Below are 21,327 nucleotides of genomic sequence, written 5' to 3'. Positions count from 1 at the left end.
AAAGAGAGATGAGTGGACACTGCCTCAGAGAGAGACAACAAGACTTTGAGAGCACTGCCAGAAAGAAAAATTGAAGAGGTGTCACAAAGCTCTAGTCTCAGAAGCAGAGCGGAAAACTGACTTCAGGCATCTTCATGGCAGCACCCTCTTCCCTCTCTTCCAAAGCCTGCTCCACTGCTCAGAAATAAAAACCACGTTTGTGCCCAGTTCTGCCTGGGAACTGACTCACACTTAGAGGCTTTCATGCTGCTCACTGGTTGGTGTTTTTAGGTGTGGAGACACACTGGGATGTAACAGGCTTTAATGCTGGGCTCCTTCTGAAGTCATTCCTGCACAGGACTTGTGGAAACCTCCTGGGTTCCCTGGAGAGTTCAGCCCAAGGCCAGACATCCCATTCAATCTGGGGCAGAGTTCGATACTCAAACTGGAGTTTTTGCAATATGAAACAAGCCACAAAATCTTCTTTCTGTCAGAACCAACACAAAATTCCATTAATTTGGCTGATACTTTTCAGAGACTCCAAAGTGTGATCTGAAAAACTCTGCTGGATTGCAGGCTTTGAGCAAAGCAGCACTGCTTCCTTTTATCAGCCATATCTCCAGCTTTCACATGGATCCATTTAGCTTCCTGTGCAGCAGTGAACATCCTGGAGAGGAGCCTGAGCTTTGAGATCTCTCCAGTGTTAACGTGTTCAAGTCTTTTTTTGCTTATAATTCTCTAGGATGGTCCTAGATTTTCTATATTGATGATCCTATATTTTCTCTTTCTGAGGAAAAGGTGAATATAGATAAAATATTGTTTATGACAAAAAAAGCCTGGTTGTTTTTTTTGCATCTAATGCTGTAACCAAAGTTAATTGTTCTGTCTACCAGTTCAGTTTGTCATATCCCATCTGAGCTGTTCTTGTTCCCTCACATTCACACCCTCCTCATACTCTGCTCCCTCTCAATACAGAGGTTTTTTTCTTTTTGCTCATCCCTAGTGGCATTTGATGAGGAGTTTGGTAAAACACTCTGAGCCTCTGTGGTTCAACTGTTCAGTTGCCAGAGGGACAGGATTAAAAAGCTAGCAGCTCCTAATTGACTTCATGGGCTAGAGAGATCAAAGATCTCCTGACATTTCTCTCTGGGTGATCAACAGCCATTTAATTCAATGGTATGTGCTGTAGCCAACATGCCCTTTAGGGAAACCCAGGGTTTGTTTCTGTGGTTTGAAGAGGTCATTTCTAGACAGGGCTTCTGCTGTGCTTCAGAAGCTGCATGCACTTTCAATGTTGCTTGCATCAAGTACCTCTACAAAAGTGCATCTTGCTTGACATTTTGTAGAGTGATGGGCAGAGTGAATATACAATTATCTTTATCACTTATGCTCATTGCCAAGGGCAGGACATGGTGATCCTTTGATTCCTGTTGCTACCTCACAAGCAGCAACATTTGCACTGGCCCTTCACTCACCCTTCCCTGCTCAGTCCAGCTTCTTGTCTAAACCTCCTCCAAAGTGTCTTTGTGTCTCATCATACCCTCATTCACATTTGTGTGCTCTCTCATTGCCTCAGCCCCAGGTGCTGAGTGAGGAGCACCTGGGGCTGAGGCAATGAGAGAGCAGGGAGAAGGAAAAAGCAGTGATTACTCCTGCTGATTGTAGTAGGAGTTTGCCCCAAAAAAGGCAGAGTAACTATTTCTGCTGAAATAAATTGGTTTTACAGACTCATCTTTACATTTCTGTATTAAGCACTAAACATTTGAGTCCAGTATTCAAATAATTTCTCCCTCTTTCTCTTACAATCACTGTTTTATCATCCCCCAAATTTGTGAATAACTGGAGAAAAGACACCTAATCCAGCCTTGGACCTCTTCTCTCAAGAACTTTCCAGACCACCCAGCTTAATGTGGAACACCCGTTATTTTGGATGTAATAAAGCTTTGTGTCAGTTCCAGACTGAGCCTTAGGCTTTGTCCTTGTAATGGGATAACTGCTGATTATTGAGTGTTTGATGCAGGAACGTGAACAAAGCAAAGAACATGGTATTTTATTTTCAAGGGCAGATGGGGAAGGAATAGGAGAGCAGGACAGATATCAGCTTGGCAATGTTCTTATGTTTATGGGTTTGGGTTTTAGTTGTTTGTTGTTGGTTTTTTTGGGGTTTTCTAAATCTGTGATTAGTGTTCAGAGAAGCATAGAAATCACAGTAAATAGACTTTGTGTGGGTGTTGATTTCCTGAACCAAGGCTGAATTAAGGATTCACACACAGAGAGTCTCTCTTGCAGTCTGGAAGTCGTGGGGGGCTGCCCAGCATGTGTTGGGCACACAGCCCTCAGCTTGTGCTGTTTCTCTGTTGATTGTACTGCACATCAAAGTGTCTCTTGTCACCACAGATAAAGTGCTTTTTGCTACCTTGTTAGGTACTGAACAAACCAAATCATGTTTTACTGAGCAAGAGAAATGTCACAGAAAATTTTTTTTCTCTCAGTTGCAAATGATTGCTAGCAATTTTAAAGTATGCAGTGCACAGCTGTGTGTCTGAATGTGACATGTAGGTGTTTGTAAGCATCTGGGAGTCACCTCAAAGTGCTGGGTTAGTGCTTAAACTGGAATTGGTGGTTCTGGGGAGCCTGGTCCTGCTCCACAAGGCTTGTTCAAGGTGCCTGATCCCAGCCCTGCTGCTGACAGGCACTGTGGGCAAAACACGCTGGAGCTGTGCCTGTGGGAAGGGGACAGTGCCACCATCAGTGTGCTCTGCTGTAGTCAGGTGGGGCTGGCTCACCAAAGCCCTGGCAAACCTGCACTGGGGCTGGTCACAGCTTGTCTCAAGGGCATGGGGATCAGCCTTTCCCTCCTGAGCCTGAGCTGGTGCCTCTTTCTCCTCCAGCAGAGGCAAACATAAGGCTGTGTTCAAAAGCCCTGAAGATGTGTGGGAGTGTGTACATGCTGCTGCAGGTACAGGAGCATGATGGGTAGCAGCTTGCAAAATGTGCTGCTCTCTCAGCAACATTTCTGCTCTCTGGTTGGACTTGTAGTGTATTCAGAGCTTTGGTGAGGTCTTGAGAAAGATGCTACTCCAGCTAAATGTATGCATGCAGCAGGCCCTGCTGTTTGTGGCACTGCAAATATGGGTCTGAGTCCACAAAGGGATTGTGGTGCACCTTACATATTATCTGACTGCTAATCAGGTTCAAAATCTTGGAGATAAAAGTCTTTGCAAATCTTCATGGGCGCCACTGTGGTCCTTGGAAAACTAATTTCTGCTGGACAAGTCTCAGACATGGCTGCAGAGCTTCTGCTTCCTTTGCATGGTCTGTGTCACTGGCAGTGCCCAGGCACACCCTGGACAGGGTCATCGGTGTGAGCCCCGTGAGTCCCACTGCCACACCCTGGGAGCACCAGGCAATGCTGGACCCACCTGCACTCTTCCTCAGCAGCTCCTGCTGAGCCATGCTTGGTGTGCTTGTCTCAGTAGGCCCTTGTCACCAGAATTTGGGAAAAGCTGCATGAAAGCACACTATGGGGATCTTGAGCAGGTCCTGGTCATTAGTGAGCAGCAGTCTGCAGTGAAGTTTTGACACAGGGTTTCTAGTAATAGAGGAGTGTGAATTTATTATGGGATGTTTTATGCTTATTTGCTCTTCGTGAGCTCTCTGATTGCTAATTTTAAAACTATTGTGGAAAACTAGCAATATCATCAGTGAGTAATATGAATCAAGATGGTGATGAGCTCTTGAGCCTTGTTGATAAAAAATGAGAAACCTCCAAGGAAAAACTTGTTGCTTGCCATGTCTTCATGTCAGTCCCCTGTCCTTGGGGCTAAATTTGCTCATAAAGACCTAAAATTTAAGATGGGATGGCTCAGTTTTTAAAAACATAGGCAAATGTCTCATCCAAGCTCTGGACTAACTGGCAAAGTGTCAACATTGCAGCATTTGCCAAGGGGAAGAGAAGTCAGTGTTTCAAAAGGGCCCTTACATGGTTATTCACTAACTCATTCCCCAGCCCCTTCCTGAAGAACCATTGACAGAAATGTACAACATAAGCTCAGAAATGTTTGCATGTCACCTTAGAAGTGCTAATTAAATGCAGTTGATGTGAAAGAACATTTATTTACATACCTAAATCTCATTCTGTTTCAGGCCCTGCGATTCCTGTTGGGGTGGATGTGCAAGTGGAAAGCTTGGACAGTATTTCTGAGGTTGACATGGTATGTAATGCTCTTCTAAGCCTCAGTTAATTCTAGGCATAAAAAGACCTCCTGACTTGAAACCTATGGGCTTGCAATCATTGGTCAGATGAAAGTAATAGCAGCATCTCCAAAATTCAAAGAGGCTGATAATCAGAACCAAACACTTGATAAAACCAGATGATCAAAGTCTTACCTCTCTACCTCTAGAGGAAAAAGATTAAAAGTGTGAAGAGAAAAGGGACCTTGAATGGGAGAGTAATCAGTGCTGTGAAAGATCTATCACAACTAAAATATAAGCAGCTGCATATGAAGGTTTGAAGCTACATGGTAAAATTCACATAAGCTGTATTTGCTGCAGGAGTTTTCTTCCTTAGGGAACCATTAAATTCACATGAGAGTCACACACGCTTTACTGTGTGGTTTGGGGTTGTTTCATGGGGATTTTATTTTTAATTGTAGGAAATGGAATAAAAACACTTAAAAGAGAAGTGGAAAGGGGAACATAGAGGAAAAGAAGGAGCTTCTGGGCTCCTTCCTCTTTCTGCCTTTTCCTCACTGTTCTTGTGCACCTTTTGTGCTATAGACAAAACATAAAGACAAAGGAAGAGCTTTAGGTTGATTTTTTTTTAATATGGTGCAATTACATCTTCATGCCATTTTGGAGGGGTTGGTTTAGATGACCTTTAAAGGTCCTTTCCAACCCAAAATATTCTATGTTCTGTGATTAAAACCAGGCAGCTTGCCTGCCTGGATATTGAAAGAGAGGGCTGGGGGTATGCATGCAGTGAGGTGTGTGGGAGGGGAGCACAGGGAATGGCTGTCAGGAGGAGAACTGGGGCTCTAATATATGAAGATAATGTCAGAGCAGCAAAGAGGCCTAATTAGGGCAAGTAAATAACTCACAGTGCTTTCTGTCAGGATTCAATGAAAATCTTGCCTGCCAGAAGCCTTGGAGGTCAGTTCTCTCCCTTGGCTGTCGATAGTTCCTCTTTTCCCAGCTCATGACAAGCACTTTCCATAGCAGCTGCTGACATATATTGGGGTGGAAGAATGTTCTCCCAGATCAGTCTGAGTTATGTTTCAACAGACTGTCTCAGCATGGGTGTTTGCAGGGAGGAGAGCGGGCAGCAAGCTCCCTGCATGGCCAGGGGGCCAGGGCTGGCTGTGCCTGCAGCAGGGAGCTCTCCTTGTCTCCTCACTGCAGGCAGGGCTTGTTTCAAACTGCCCTGAAAATCAGCTACCCTGGGCTGGGCAGGCCTTACCTACCACTGCTTGAGCAGGCTCCTGGTGCCCCAAAGAAGGACCAGACTGAAGCATCACCAGCCCCAACCCACTGTATCTGCAAGACTGTGCATGACAGTGAGAGCAGCCAGGGGCTGTTTAAGGCATGTGGGTTTAAAACCAGTGCCTGGCTGGTTGATGTGGATGGGCTGCTGCTGTGTGCAGTGGCAGGACATGCTCTTGAGGCTGCCTGGAGCTTGGAACAAACACGAAATAGGCTGCCAAAATTGAGGTACTTGTGTAGACTCATTGGCTGTGCCTCTGGCAGGTACTATCATTCTCCCAATTTGTTGTAAAACCTTGTTTTCCAGAGAGACTTTCCTATTTGTGGGTGCTGAAATAAACCTCTTTTCTTGCTTGTAAATAGTGTGTGTGCTGGTCAGAAAGGAACGAGCAGTCAGCACACTGCCTCTTTTGAATCATGCCATGAAAAAGCCTCTATAAGTTGGATTTTATACTTAGAAGCTGTTGTCAGCTGCCACTTTTTGTTGGCAGCATTTGGTGCACCAGGTTGGCCATTGGAGGGAGAGGAGAGTTGGCCATTGCAGAGGCCACTGTGCTGGCTGTTTGGAGAGAGAAAGGGGCTGAAGGTGAGAGATGTGAAGCTCCAGTTGGGTAGGACAGGGAGAGAAGTGGCCTGGAAAGCAGGAAAGTGAGTTCCCTCCTGTTCTGTGCCTTCAGACAGCCTCTGCCCTCCTCTAGAGTGGCTGTAAGCAGTGCTGAGGGTGCCTGGCTGATGGTCCCCACTCTGATGATGGAGCTGCCCAGAGGCATTTTGCAGCCACAGCCTCAGGCTGCCTGGCTGTCCTGCTTTTGGCTGGGATAGAGCTAATTTTCTTCTTAGCAGCTGGTACAGTGCTGGTTTTGGATTTAGTATGAGAATGATACTGATAACACAGTGTTTTATTTGTGGCTCAGCAGTGCTTACCCTGAGTCAAGGACTTTTCAGTGTCCTGTGCTCTGCCAGTGATGAGGGGCACAGGAAGCCAGGAGGGAGCATGGCCAGGACAGCTGACCTGAGGTGGCCAAAGGGATATTCCAGATATTCCAGAACATCATGCCCAGTATAAACTGGGGGGAGTTGGCTGGAAGGGGCTGATCACTGCTGGAGGATGTGCTGGGCATCTGTCAGCAACTGTATTGTGCATCACTTGTTTTTCTGGAGTTTTGCCCCTCTATCTCTTTTCACCTTCCTTTTCATTACTCGACTTATTACTATTTATTTAAATTGTTAAACTGTCTTTATCTCAACCCAACTTCTTGTAAGTCTACTCCCCATCAGATTGGCTGGAGGTGGTGGGAGAGAGGAGTGAGCAGGTGTCTGTGTTGTACTGAGCAGCTGGCTGGAGTTAAACCATGAGAATGGTGCTCCTCTTCTGCAGCCTCATGTCCCTCTGTCTCATGTCATGGCCAGGCAACTGGTAACCCTGAACTGACAGGCTCTGCTTCACTCCTTTTTTGAGTTTTAATATAACCTGCTCTGACCCCTAAGAAAGCAGCAATTGTGCCTCTTCCTTGGTTCCCTTTTCCCCAGCTCTAGTCAAACTGATGAGTTTGATGTCCAGCCCCTGAGGCTGACTCTTCTAGCTGGGTTGTAACCTAAGCTCTGCATTGGCAGTAGTTGCTGGAAGTGTTTCTTTGGGACTGTAGATGTAAGGGGAAGGTGGCCAGTGTCCAGTAGGGAGCAGGAGCTGGCAGCATCACTGGGATGAGCACTGAGGGAGGCTGGGATCAGTCTGGTAAGGTGGGGACCTGCAGGTGGGTGAGCAGAAGTGTCCCCTGGCCAGTCTCTGCCATGGTCAGAGAGGTCTGGCCAGCTCTGTGCTGTGCCAGGCATCAAGGGGAGAACTGACTGGCACCAGAGCCTTCTCTGACAAATCAATGAAAAACCTACTGGCAGTGCATGGCCATTGTGAGACAGCCCTTTGAAGCAGAGAGTCAGGGTAACTGATTGTCACTGTCACCAAACTGATTGGCTGTGGTTTGAGAAAGTGGGTTAGGGAGAAACCCTGGCCTGTGCTGCTGCCTGCTCAGACTTAGCAGCTGCAGCTCCCATAACCACTTGCTTAATTGGGAATATAAAGGAAATAAGTGTATTTGATCTTTCAGCATGAGAGTAGATTCAGCTCTAAAAGCAGCAACTGCCAGGTTGGGATCAACAAATAGATGTTTTCCTTTATGTCACTGAAGCTCCTGCCCCATCAACATGCCTAAAAGGGAACTGTATTTACACACCTATATGGTAGGAAACACAGTTCCCTCACTTGGTTGCTATTTGCAACAATTTAGTCCTTTTGGGGATAAATTGCTTAGTGTTTAGCATGACCATTAAGCTAACTTTCAGTTTTTCCTCTTGATCATCCTATTGCTACCATAATAAGATAATTTTGCCAGAACTGAAGAATCATTTCTGCAGGGCATTGCTTCTCTTGGGCATATTTATATCCTGTTTGGGACTGAACATTACTGGGTACTGTAATAAATTCATTAGTTGGCTATGCATTGTTTTGGCTGAAATTGTTTTGTCGGGAAAATCAACTGACAGAGAGCATTGACCTAGGAAAGAATCAGGAGTTGAGAGTGGAGAGATCTCATCTGTCTGGTGGGAGTGAGTTTTCTTTCTGGTGTGTCCTAGTTTAGAGTGCAGCACTGACAGACCTCTCTTCCTTTATTGCTTCTCTTCCCTTTTTTAAAGGATTTCACTATGACCTTGTACTTAAGGCACTACTGGAAGGATGAGCGTCTCTCATTTCCCAGCACCAACAACAAGAGCATGACCTTTGATGGCAGGCTGGTGAAGAAGATCTGGGTCCCTGATGTCTTCTTTGTGCATTCCAAGAGGTCCTTCATTCATGATACCACCACGGACAACATCATGCTGCGAGTGTTCCCCGATGGGCACGTCCTCTACAGCATGAGGTACAGAGCAGCCCTGCTTCCCCTGGGCAGCCCCTGGGGCTTTGCTGACAGTTTTGCTCTAGGCTTGACCTTGGTGATCACCAGGACTGCTACTGCCAATCCTGCTATTCCTGCTGCTGATGCAGAGCCCTGTTTCCAGAATGTCCAGTACAAAATGCTTTGCAGGAAACTGAGAAACCGTGCTGTGGGCAGTAACAGGATAATCTCCTCCTGGGGGAAACATGCCCCCAACTCTTTGCAGTCAGTGGAGGGCTTAGTCAAGCAGGAATGTTCATCCCAGGGTCAGTGTGTGATTAAACTGGAAGCTGCTGATATACCAGATGGTGACCTCTATAATTATCCTATTTTCCTTCTTGTTTGTATAGATTTTTTTTTTCAGTTGTGGTGCTTTCCTGTTGATGTAAATGTTTAAGTTTATTGAAGCTGAAATGGCAATATTAAAGACATCCTGGTTTTCTAGTAGATTTGTTGGCTGGAGGAATCCTGAGGGATGCCTGTCATGACCTGGAGGGTTATCCATCCTGCGGGTGTACACGGATCCTGACTGTTGGTTTGCAGGATTCTGTAATACACAAGAACATGGAGGCTTAATCCTCTAAACTTCTCTACCTTTATACAGATTATCAAAAATACCACAAAAATCAGCACTAGCAAGCAAACTACCACAAAATCACCACTGGCAACTACACCCATGATTAATAAAGTGACTGTATATCCATATCACTCTATGGCAAATTGCTGTCAGCAATCAATAATTTAGCATCTGTCAGTCATGTGGCAACAGACAATAACTAACCAGGGTATTTCCTGTTACAGGTTACTTTACATTACATGAATTTACATTTCATCTACAATATACCCTCAGGTACACTTAGGACAGTTGCTTGTGCAGGTGTAGAGCAAGTGAGATTTGCTTCTGTTAAGTTTTTGTCTTGGCTAAAAAGCTGCGGCAATCACAGCTCCAGTTTTTAAACTAGTCCAGGTATCTCAAGTGATCCAAATCATCCAAGAGATGGAAGGATGGACAAACTGAAACAGCCTCCAAAGCAGGCTCAGAGGGGACCAGTGAGACAGCAGTGTCTCATTTCAGAGATGCTCTGAGTCACAGAGCATGGAGTCAGCCAGGAGTCCTTGGTGGGTCTCCAAGAGCTGGCAGAAAGTTCATGCACTGAATTCAACCTTCTAAGGAGCAGAAAAGTGTGTGGAGCGTGGAAAGGTCTCAGAGGAAGGCTTCATTTTGGATAAATGTATGGCCTCCTTATAACCAGAGAGATAAGAGCCACCAATTTGAATAGGCAATAGATGCCGGCAATTTTTATTTTTCACCTCTAACAGCCAATACATAATGATGTTTTCTGTTCTCCCAGACCCTTTTTTATTTTCAAGATAATTTCCCACCTTTTCTTACAATAAAGTGCCTGTTAAAGACTTCTTTTTTTTGGCAGTTATTGATGGTATTTCAGAATGTCTCCAGTTTCTAGGTACCCTATCTGCATGTCAAAGAGGCCAGCTGAGCTTCTCAGGGATTTGCCTTGTTCCCTTTCTCTGTCCATATTTTTCATCAGACATTTTTTGCTCAGTAGTTTCCCCTTCTAACCAGCCCACCTTTATGGCTGCTATATCAGCATCCCAGCAGATTTAATTTCCTTCAGAAGAATGAAAAAAGAGAAGCAGAGAAAAATACACTGCCAGAGGAGAAAAGCTCAAGAGCCCAAAAAAAATGGATATTTCCCCAGGACAGAAAATATGCTCTGAGTGTTCAGTGACCTTTGAATAATTTGTAGCCAAGGATTTCTGTTCTAGGATCTTTCTGGAACTTATTCATTTCAGCCATGGTAAAATGATTTTCAAAAACTTGGAAAGGTTTTCTATTAAGTTTGCTCTGTGGTCTGTTGAAGAGGTGATGTGACTTTTTAACGTTACCCAAAAGAGAGAAGTCTGTGAGTTAACCACAGCTGATTGCACAATTGTTAAATTGATAATTTGATACGTAAAATCCAAGGATAAAGAAAATCTCTCTGGCATTTGGGCCTGCTGGTGTTTGGAACACTGAGAACAGTATCCAGCTGAAAAAGCATGGATGTCCAGTGGTGCTGGGAATGCCCTCAGGTATTTTGAGATGTCTGCATGGGATTGGCAGTGGACCGGGGAACATTTCATTCCTGTTTTGGGCCTTGGGCCTTCACAGCCACCTGGACACTGCACTCTAATTGAGGAATATCATACTGATGAGCCAAGTTTCTGTTCTGCCCTGACTAACAAACTGTTATTGACCACAGGTTGTGCCACAGCTCAGATGATGCCAGAGAAAGAAAATAACACACTTTAATGAGACTGAGTCATACAATGCTTAAATGCTGCACAGTTAGGGGAGGCCATTGTTGCAGGATACCTTCTGGAGCACATCCCCAAAAACACTCTTTAAATTTTGCTCAAATGGCAAAATTTTGCGGTAGTTTATAGTCAAAATGAACAGCATGTGCCTTTCAGGGGTGATGAGTGTGTAGGTCAGGGTAGGATTTGGATCACAATCCCTGGAACAGAGGAAAAGTCCTTTATCAACATCTGGAATGCATCTAGAAAATGGTCACAACCAACGTAAGTTGGCCTCTGAAACGATGAGTCACAGCTGATTTGCCCCTCCTAAATCGGGAGCTCCTCTGCAAATCCGTCTGCAGGGAAAGTTCACTGACCCACTGGAAAATTTCTTATGTAACGTTGTGCAAAACTGGACTAGTTTAAAAACTGGAGCTGTGATTGCTGCAGCTTTTTAGCTAAGACAAAAACTTAACAGAAGAAAATCTCACTTGCTGAAAACCAGCTGCACCCATTTTGCAACTCCCACCCCAGAAAAACACCCCTCAGATTAAAAAGGTTTATTGAGAGCTGTAAGAAACTGCTTTTGCCTTAATAATATATGTACTGAAGGAATTTTGTGGCTTGCAATAAGGATGGTCATATTCCTCAGGCTTGGGTCATTCTGGGGGTGACTATGGAGGGAACTGAACTGAGAGGAAAATGTGGAAACCTTAATTAAACTGCACATAAGGGAATATTCAAATGTAAATGGTGAAGTTACTTTACATTGTAGTCTTGTAGGCAAATAGTTGGATATAAAACACAGTGGAAATATCTACACTGACATTAGTATAGCAGTAACATCCAAGATTGTGCTTTAGTTCCTTGATACTGAAATTTGGAATTTCTGTGTATAATCCATCTAGCTTGAACATGGAGAATTGGTAGGCATTTTCCTGTGGACTTTTTGCAAACATCATGCAATATTTCTGGCTTAAAAGCTGCAGAATAATTATCTGTGATAACATTCTCTCTTGATTGCTCCTCATAGAAACCAGCTTTTCTCATTTTCGATTTCTAGGGTCACAGTGACAGCAATGTGCAACATGGACTTCAGCCACTTCCCCCTGGACTCTCAGACATGTTCTCTGGAGCTGGAAAGCTGTAAGTTGTATCTGTGTTTCTAGCTAGATGTTCTCCATGGTTGGCTGCACAAACATTTCACTGGACATGTTTCAGAATACTGTCTATTTTAGAGCCTGAAATAATAGTTCATCAGAGTTACTAGGAGTCCTGTTGACTCAGCAGTGTTGTGATCTAGTCCTTGTGCTGCAAGACCAGAATTTGCAAGGAAAACATCCTATAACATAATCCTGATCCTGCAAACACTGTGATCTGGGCTCAGCTTCTTTGGTGGGGAAAGCAAGGTGAACAGTAGGATTTTTTGTAGACTTTCTCCAGGGTATGGCAAGACTAATATCTGGTTGTTTTGAGGTCCTCCCAGCTATTTAACTGAATGTTCCTCTGCAAAAATCAGAATCAGAAGATAATTTCCACCGACCTTGAGGTCAGCTGCTCCAATACCCTGCTGAGAGCAGGGAGTTCTTCATGATGGGTTGCTTGGAGCTGTGTCCAGCTTTGAGCAAGTTAATTCAGCCTCCACAACTTTTCTCTGCAACATGCTCAAATATTTGACAGTCCTGATCCTGAAAATGTTTCCTTTTACCTGCTTGGGAACAATCCTTTGCTGAGACTTCCAGCCTTTGCCTCTTGTCCTTTCGTTCTCCATTTTGTCAAAGCATCTGGGAAAAGGCTGCTGCCACCTTCTCCATGAGGGTCAGCAGTGCAGCATCTGGACCCCACCACAGTCTGCTCTTCTCCCACCACAGACTGCTCTTCTCCCACCACAGACTGCTCTTCTCCCACCACAGACTGCTCTTCTCCCAGCTGAACAAATTCCCCCAGCCTCTTGTCCCTAAGCCATGTGTTCCTGTCCCTCATGGTCTTGATAACACTCTTCTCATTTCCCATTCCTGTTACTTAGTGAACAAATTCTCTGTATTTCATTTATAGTTTTAACATAATTCTGGGCTTTTGCTTCTCACCTGTCCCTTTTGCTTTTATCATTCTAAGATAGTTTGAAATGTCCACGCTTCCTCCTTCCTCTAAATTAAGGTGTTTTACCCATGATTATTTCCTGAGCTATTATCTATTTTTAGTCTGTGGTGTTCAGAAGAGTACCATTCTGTCATTTCAATGTGAAGTAAAAAGAGGATTTGTTTTCTTGAACCTTGAATCCAGATTTTTGTTGTTGTCGCAATATATTATATGACAAGATCTTTTGAACTCCTTAGTTGTTGGCAAACTTACCTGTGGCATTAGTTCATGCCAAAGACTGGATGTATTAACTTTTGTTGAACCTCTAAGCTAAAGTCACATCACATTGTATTTCTTCATTCCCTTAGATGCTTACACTGATGAAGATCTGATGCTGTATTGGAAAAATGGGAATGAATCTCTGAAAACTGATGAAAAAATTTCTTTGTCTCAGTTTTTGATACAAAAATTCCACACCACATCAAGACTGGCTTTCTACAGCAGCACAGGTATTGGCCTTTTCTGATGTTGTACTATTGCTAAACCTAATACTATATTAACTGCTTTTGAGGGAGCTCTTGGGATTATGTCACTGAAGTGAAGGGTCCACAGTCTGTTTGAAAACTCAGTTTCTTGTTTTACTAGTCTTAGAAATAAAAGAACCAAAGAAAGATCTTGTCTCTCTGTACCTGCTGTCCAGGCTGGTCTTGCTGATTCTGGCTTTCCTCCTCTCTCAAAGGCTGGTACAATCGACTCTATATAAACTTCACATTACGCCGACACATCTTCTTCTTCCTGCTCCAAACCTACTTCCCTGCCACTCTCATGGTCATGTTGTCCTGGGTGTCCTTCTGGATCGACCGACGAGCAGTTCCTGCCAGAGTCTCTTTGGGTGAGAACAACTGCAACAAGCCACAGCTGTGTGAAAAGCTATGAATGTGAAGGTTTTGGCAGGAAAGGGAACTGCTCATTTTGATGGTTGAAGATATTGTGCAAGCAAATGGTGGTTTTACCTGATGATTAATACAATGTATAACTTGCACTTTGTCTTGAGTCCTTCATCATTTAGCAGTCTTCCTCACTTATATGTAGCTCAGGACAGAAAGTGGTGTGGTCCTAAAAATGAAGATGTAACACAGAATGGTACAGCTAGGAAACAGGAGTCCTTGTCCCATTGATCTTAGCAGACCTGATCTTAGGATTAGGTGTGTAAAAATACCTTTTAACAGCATTGTGTTTAAACCCTGGAGTTTAAGGAGGGAGTTAAATGCTGTTTGTTAAATGCAAAATGTTGACTGGCCCATTGCTCCCCAAAACTCGACCCATCATGAGCACAAAAATGTAGGCAGGGGAACAAGTCTGCATTAGCAGAAAAGATACTTTACACACATTTGTCTCATACTGAACATCTTTCAGACCATCATGTAGGCCATAATTTCTGTTTTTCTAGAGACAAAACCCCTCATGGACTGTATCAGTCAATAACATTTCTTTCTCTTGGTTCTCTCCAGGGATAACCACCGTGCTGACCATGTCCACGATCATCACGGGGGTGAATGCCTCCATGCCTCGTGTTTCCTACATCAAAGCAGTGGACATTTACCTGTGGGTCAGTTTTGTGTTTGTCTTCCTCTCGGTGCTGGAATATGCGGCTGTGAATTACCTGACAACAGTGCAAGAGCGGAAGGAGAGGAAACTGCGGGAGAGGGTGAGAAACACTTTTGTCATCCACTTATTCCTTTTTTTCACCCTTACAGATGATCTGGTCTTTATATTGACTGTCTGTTAATGGGAAAACATTGACAACCATGTGTGTAATTGGGTCTGTTTAGACTGGTCCACCTCAGGCTGAATTGCTAACACAGAAAAAGAGGATTTGATCATATGGATCTTCAGAGAAGAGAGTGTGATCTGAACTGGGAAAGAGCACAACCTGGAAATGTGAGGGAATGGCAAGAGGGGAAAGTATAAAATCTGATACTTTGCTGCAGCCACAATTCTTGTTTAGTAAGATAAAGGTCTTATTTGGTGCAAATTATTTTCCTTCCTCTACAGCTAATATTACTCTGGAAACTGAATTTAATGGATGTAATAGTGGAGGTGTTTCCCATCACCAAGCATAAACAACAGTCAGCCAAGTTATGCTTGTACTTCTTAATGTGCTATGAAAGGTCTTATCCTGCATCCCAGGAATGTTTCAAGACCTGATACATCCTGGCCATCTTGGCCCCGCCATGCGCAGGACATAGGACTCGGGATGCCCTCAAGTCCTTTCCAGCCCGAGTCCTTTCCAGTCCTCTCCAGATCTTTAGGCCCTTCTTTGTGATCAAACAAAGTGCCATTGCCTTTTGAACGCTAAGGCTTACAACCAATTTTTTTTCAGTCCCCATACACCCAGGACATCACCATGTCTTACAGTTTCTTTCTTCCCAGTAGGAACTCACCACATTAGTCTCCTGGTAATACTGATAACCTCCTGTCTATGACTCCTGGAGAAATTTGTATAAGCTTGTTGGAAATGTCAATGCAGACATCATCTCTCATACAATTTAAGCGTGCTATTTCCCTCTATGAACTACCCTTTTGGTTTTGCATGTCCTTCTCTTTCCCTTCCTTTTCTCCCTATGACTTTCTTGAAGAACAGCACAAGCCCCATAACAGACCAGCACCTTTCTCAGTTGGCATATCATAAAAAAAATGTAATTAGATACATTTAAAAAATCAACTGGATAAATTTACCAGACTTCTGTGATGAGATTTTACCTCTCCTCAAGGCCTTCTCAACAGCATTATGATTCTGGAAAGCTGCTTGAACAGGTCCTGAGTATCTTAATTTATCTATGCCCCTCCTAGCCCCCACCTGGGGCCCAGCAGATCTCTGCAACCCAGGTAGAGATGCTCTGTGCAAGCACAGAGACTCCAGTGTGTCTGACTTGCTGCGTGTGAGCAGTGGTCTGTGGCATTTTAGCCAGCCCTGCTCAGGCATCCCATATCCAAAGAATGTGGTGTCTTGGCAGGTCATGGGAAGTAAGAAGAAATATCCTTGCTAAGTTTGACTTGCCTAGAACAAACCTGTAAATTTTTTTAAGATGAAAGCTCTTCTCCTTTATTTTTAACTGTACTGGAGGGATGAAATGAACTTTAGAGGGTTTGCTAGTTTTCTGCTAAGTTTTCTGGAATGTTTTGCCACATCCAGTGATGGTGTAGCTTATTATTTATATAATAAATCTACCCTTTATTGAGTCTTGTGCATTGAATTCTATATTCAGCAAATGCCTTTTTACTGCACGAGGGAAAATATTGTACCCAGTCTTCAATGTGTGACACTATTATTCTTCAGTAGGGGAAACAGGAACAGAGATAATAAATAGCATTATTTGAGGAAGAAGCTCTTGAAGAAGTAAAAGAGACATTTCTCACAGTAGATGTAGATCTTGTCAGCCAGAGCTGCTCCCCTGTGAAAGACCCCAAAAGCTCTGGTATAAACATGTAAGGCTGCCCAGAAGAGCTCTCTGTCATGTCTACATTAAGAAAAAATTGCCAGGGACAAAGACAGGCAGTATCTAAAATTAAATCTTCTCTCCCTGAAGATCACAGGAGCTGCTGTGAAATGCCTGTGGCAAAGGGTCTGTGGCCCCATGCTCATTCCCAGCCCATACCTGGGAACTTTTCGGTGCTTGCTGGGCTGAGAGAGGCCAGAGACCTTTCTGGCACTTTAATAGTGCTGTCAGCTGCATTCCCATGTCCAAGGAGGCTCTTTGGCAGTCTTTGGATTATTATTGTGGATATAGGCTAAAAGTCCTGCAGGGTGTGAAGTTACGCAGTGCACCTCTGCGTGTACGCCCATGTGAGGATGAGTGTAATTTTAGGTTCTGTGGAGGCAGGTTTCTAGCATGTCAGGCTCTCTTGTCCATAGAGGTGGCTGTCATCACATCTGCATGAAGCCATGGGAACTCTAATTTGACCTGGGGGCTGACAGTAAATCTGCAGAATTGCTTCCTCTGTTGAATCCTGCAGCAATTGGCTTGTTATTGTAACTGCTGTCCCTCACATGCAGCCACCATCTCTTGGACCTGTCAGTTCCTGATAAAGAGCCTGATGTGTAATTCTCCCCTGTGGTTTTTGTGTTGTTTGGTATTATTCTGGTTTGGGCTGAGATAGAGTTAGTTTCTTTTCAGTAGCTGGTACAGTGCTGTGTTTTGAATTCAGTGTGAGAATAATGTTGTAACACACTGATGTTGTTGCTAAATTGTGTTTATCCTGAGTCAAGGACGGTTTTGTGTCTCATGCTCTGCCAGTGAGGAGGTAAACTAAAAAAGTTGGGAGGGAACATAACCAGGACAGGTGACCCAAATGAGCCAAATGGATATTTCACACCATAGAACACATTTCAATTATTAAACTATTCTTATCTCGATCTACAAGTTTTACATTTGATTCTTCTCCACAACCTTCTGAAGTTCAGGGGGGAAGGTGGGTTGAGTGCGTGACTGCATGATGCTTATTTGTCAGCTGGGGTTAAATCACAGCAGTCCTTTTTTGGGGAGCTGCACTCTGGTTTGGTTCTATTTTGGTTTGGTTTTGTTAGTTTTGGGGCATGAGTTTTTCAGTGTGCCTGCTTAGAATAAAATATGTCTTAAAACCCAGTTGATCTTCAGTTGTACTCATGGAGTGATAGAAAAAAATTAAAGTAAGAAGGCTACTAGCTTGTCGTGTTTTTCTGAACATGACCTGCTGATACCAAATCTTTTGGTTATGCCAAGAACACAGAAAACAATCCTTAAGTTGATTTTAAGGTTTTCAATAAGCAATGTGATCTGTTGTTTAAATAATTTAAAGGAAAAGCCTCGACTGCAGGGTTTTCCAATGGCATCCTGAATATTACATATTGATTTTATATATATTTTTACATATATATGTATTCAGATATATACATTTGTTTTAGCTGAACATATCCTTGAAAACAAGTTCTTGGAAAACCCACACGTTGAAGTTGGTGGAGTATTATTGGGTAAGGAAATTGGTCTGTGGGAAATCAGAGAAAGGAACTCCTAACAGAAAGGACATTTTGGAGTCCATTTTCCTTGTATGCAAATACATAATCCATATTGCTGGGACAGGAAAATGGAAGGTTTTGAATTGTTGAAGAATGCATTTCCTATTCAAAATTCTGTCTCTATGCATTGGAATTTTTTAGACTTGTGGGTGCTTCTGAAGTCAATACAAACTTTGCTATTAGCTCCAACAGAGCTGAAATTTGACATTATGCTTTTAGCTGGCCCTCAGCTTGGTTTAAAATCAGATTTATGAAAAAAGTATGCGTATCTGTAAAACCAGAACTTGGCCCTTTTCTTCCTGTAACATGTACTGGATAAGCCATTTCCACAGATTAAACTGCATCTTATCCATGAATATTTATAAACACAAAGAATGAATAATAAGGAGTCTCAAGACAGTTAGACTGAACAACAACTAAGTAGGACCTTTTGCTTAGACTATATATCTGCTAAAGCATTTTTCTAATCTTTTCTGAAGCTGTTTGTCCAAGCAGTGGAGATAAACCCTGTTTCTTCCTTTTGAAAACAAGCAAAAAAAAAGACCTTTTTGTTCAAAGAGAAACTTAAAATATCTCAATCAAAATTTTCAACTCAACTGTTTACAAGCTGTCTGTTAATAGAAAGGCATAATTTCAGTTGCTTACATGTTTTTTCAATATTCAGCTATATTTCTTGTTTATTGTCTCCAGTTTTCATGTTCATGTGGAATACCTCACTCGAAAACTATGATGCTGGATGGAAACTACAGTGAATCTGATGCCAACAGCCTGGCAGGGTACACAAGAAACCAGATGGCACCAGAAGAAGAAAAACCAGAAAAGATGGTTGTGCATCTAGCTATGAGTAATGAATCTAATTCATCAAGGAAGAGAGGCCTGAAGGGCCACGTGGGCTTGCGCATCATCCAGAACACTCATGCAATTGATAAATATTCAAGGTTAATATTTCCAGGCACCTATATATTTTTTAATTTGATATATTGGTCTGTCTTTAGCTAAGCATGCTGGCACTTCTGAATCAGAAGATGTGTACAAAACACTCTTTCGTTGGGACTTTTTTTTTTTTTGTCTAATCTGGACACAAAGCTAGAAACCTGATTATTGCATTGCTTCTTTGAAGTGTAAATGGGAGGACACATCCCCCAGAGGCAATTCCATGTGCAGGCCTCCTGGAGGAACTCTCTGTGCTGGTTGGTTTGCAGCCCACCCCCTGCTCCCGTGTGCTTTATGACACATGACATTTCTCATACTTGAAAATATGTGTCCACCAAACAGCCAAAAGGTGCTGGATGCTTATTTGGGGCTGGCCACACTGGTGGTACCTGCTGTGCAATGGACAACCAAAGACAATGCTCATGTGACCTCTAAAGAATTAAATAAATGCAACTTTTGTGGGGAGGTCTGGACAGTACTTCTCCTGTAAGGAGACTGAGTGCTTTCCTTTACTTTTGAGAAAATTATTTTGTTTTTTCTTTGGCATATAAACATAACTTTTCTCCATTGTTTTGTGAAGAACACCTCTTTTAAGGGTACAGATTCTGCTTTCTGTCTGGACAGGACCTTCATCAGTACCATTAGGACAGCTGGCTGGCCACGATCAGCTGGGCTGGTTACAGAGCACAGGTGGGATGTTTGAGTCAGGAGTTTTTTTCTAGATTACAAAGTGCAGCTCACAGACAAACTGTACATCCCAATGTGCCTCTCCCAGTCAATGCAACGCCCTTCTGTTCAGGCATTTGGGATCAAAAGGGATACATGTCTGCCAGAACCTCTCTGCAGAAACAGAGGCAGAGATGTCAGAGATTAAATGGCCCAGGATAACACTGTGGGTCTAAGGTTGATGTAAGTCCTTTGAAGCTGCTGCACAGCATTGTAGCATGCTTATGTGCTTGGCAGTTCTTTTCCTATCCTATGATATCTCTTTTTCCTTTGCTAACAACACTGACAGCAAAACCCACATGTGGAAACATGATAGCAACATGACAGCGATGCTCAGGCTTGTGTGCTCCTTATTTTAAGAAAACACCATGACTTTTTGGCTGTTGTGGAGATTATGTACATCACAACACTTGTTTACCAAGCTAAAGCTGAGCAGTGGGGGCAGACCTTGAAGTGTGAAGATCCAGGACTGAGATTAGAATAAAGAAAAAGAAAGCAAAAATACTGATGTAACCATAATTATTTGTCAGCACATGAAATTTTCTGCTTACATAGCAGGAACTCTTACATCTTAAATCACAGGAGATGTAGAAAGTAGCAGAGAAATGTCAACTCTTGGCTGTCAGCAATTCACAGGTTTTCCCTTGTGCCTCAAATATTACTGCCTAAGTCAAACTGATGATGACACTGATTTAGTGAAAACAAAATTGATGAGAGAAGCTAAAATTAACAACTATGCTCCCCTTTAATCAGCCATGTTAATAACTGACATGAATGGAATTCTGTCTGGTCATAAAAGTAAGAAACCACAGCCCTGAAGTTGCTGGCAAGAAGAGGAAGGACAATGTCTGAGGGGCAGGATTGCCTACTTGTCTCCCAAGCCACCAGGAGAGTGCATTTACCACTCCTTGCTCATGGAGCTGGAACCTGGAGACTCCTCACATTGACAGGTGGGGATCACAAGAAAGACACAAAAATATTAAAGAAATATACCACTCATCTTTTGAGAGGTTAAACCCTGGACATAACTTCAGCATTAGGTTAAAGCATTAGTGCATTCTTCAGCATTAGCAGTTTTGAGTGTAAAACAGGAGCCAATGTCCCAGCTGGCAGCAGGACAGCTGCAGCAAAGAGACCTTTGCGGGGGAAAGGCAGCACAACTGCACCATGAAGGCACCAGAGAGTCCAGGGAGTGAGAAGCTTGGTTCCTGTGCCCCCTGTTTTGCCAGTCTTTGGGCATTACCCACGGCACGTGCCATTTAACCTCACAGTGCCTCAGCTCCTCCATGTAGGAAGTGAGGAGCACTAGGATTTGCCTACCTCATAAGGGGCTCAGCAGGCTTAGATAGCACGTGTGTGGGGCATGCCTATGATTTCTGAGCAGGCCACCCAGTGGGAATCCAATTTTGTATTAGTTACCAGTGAGTTCTTCAAATGCATGCTCTGAACCAATCCAGCTGGAAGAAAGCAGGTATCTCTCCTGCCTTATGATGCTGTTACAACTCCCCTGCATTACAATGACATTAAACCAGGGATAAGTGTAGACAAACAGCCCAAAAGTGAGGGCTGTCGATGAATAATGACTCTTGGCATGCAAAACCCAGGAAGCCCTTGTGCTTGTGCTTTACTTTGCCATTTATTTTTATTACATCTCCTGTTCCCTCGGAAGTTATGTGATGGCAAAGATGTCCTTTAGGTCCTATCATCTTTGTACTAGCACTCCCAGTAGTTTTAATATCTAATAGGCATCTTTTGGAGAGGATACCTTACTGTTATTTTATTTGCATGTGTACATAACTGATAGAAATTGATGTCTGCTTTTGTCAGCCTATAAAACCATCA

At 43.3% G+C, this 21,327-nt stretch overlaps 1 protein-coding gene across 1 annotated transcript in view; it reads left to right on the top strand.

The window, feature by feature from the left end:
* The window catches only part of LOC136554122 (gamma-aminobutyric acid receptor subunit rho-2), a 31,222-nt gene extending 12,397 nt beyond the window's left edge, over nt 1-18,825 (top strand). Inside the window, exons 3-9 of the mRNA XM_066545920.1 lie at nt 4,126-4,193; nt 8,152-8,375; nt 11,755-11,837; nt 13,139-13,279; nt 13,510-13,662; nt 14,282-14,478; nt 18,517-18,825. Of these exons, the coding sequence (XP_066402017.1) occupies nt 4,126-4,193; nt 8,152-8,375; nt 11,755-11,837; nt 13,139-13,279; nt 13,510-13,662; nt 14,282-14,478; nt 18,517-18,825 (1,175 nt within the window). The remainder of the gene's footprint in view (nt 1-4,125; nt 4,194-8,151; nt 8,376-11,754; nt 11,838-13,138; nt 13,280-13,509; nt 13,663-14,281; nt 14,479-18,516) is intronic.
* Nucleotides 18,826-21,327: the final 2,502 nt, after the last annotated feature.

Source organism: Molothrus aeneus, chromosome 3 (genome assembly GCF_037042795.1).
Source record: "Molothrus aeneus isolate 106 chromosome 3, BPBGC_Maene_1.0, whole genome shotgun sequence".
Classification (NCBI taxonomy): Eukaryota; Metazoa; Chordata; class Aves; order Passeriformes; family Icteridae; genus Molothrus; species Molothrus aeneus.
This window is presented reverse-complemented; position numbering and strand designations above follow the sequence as displayed.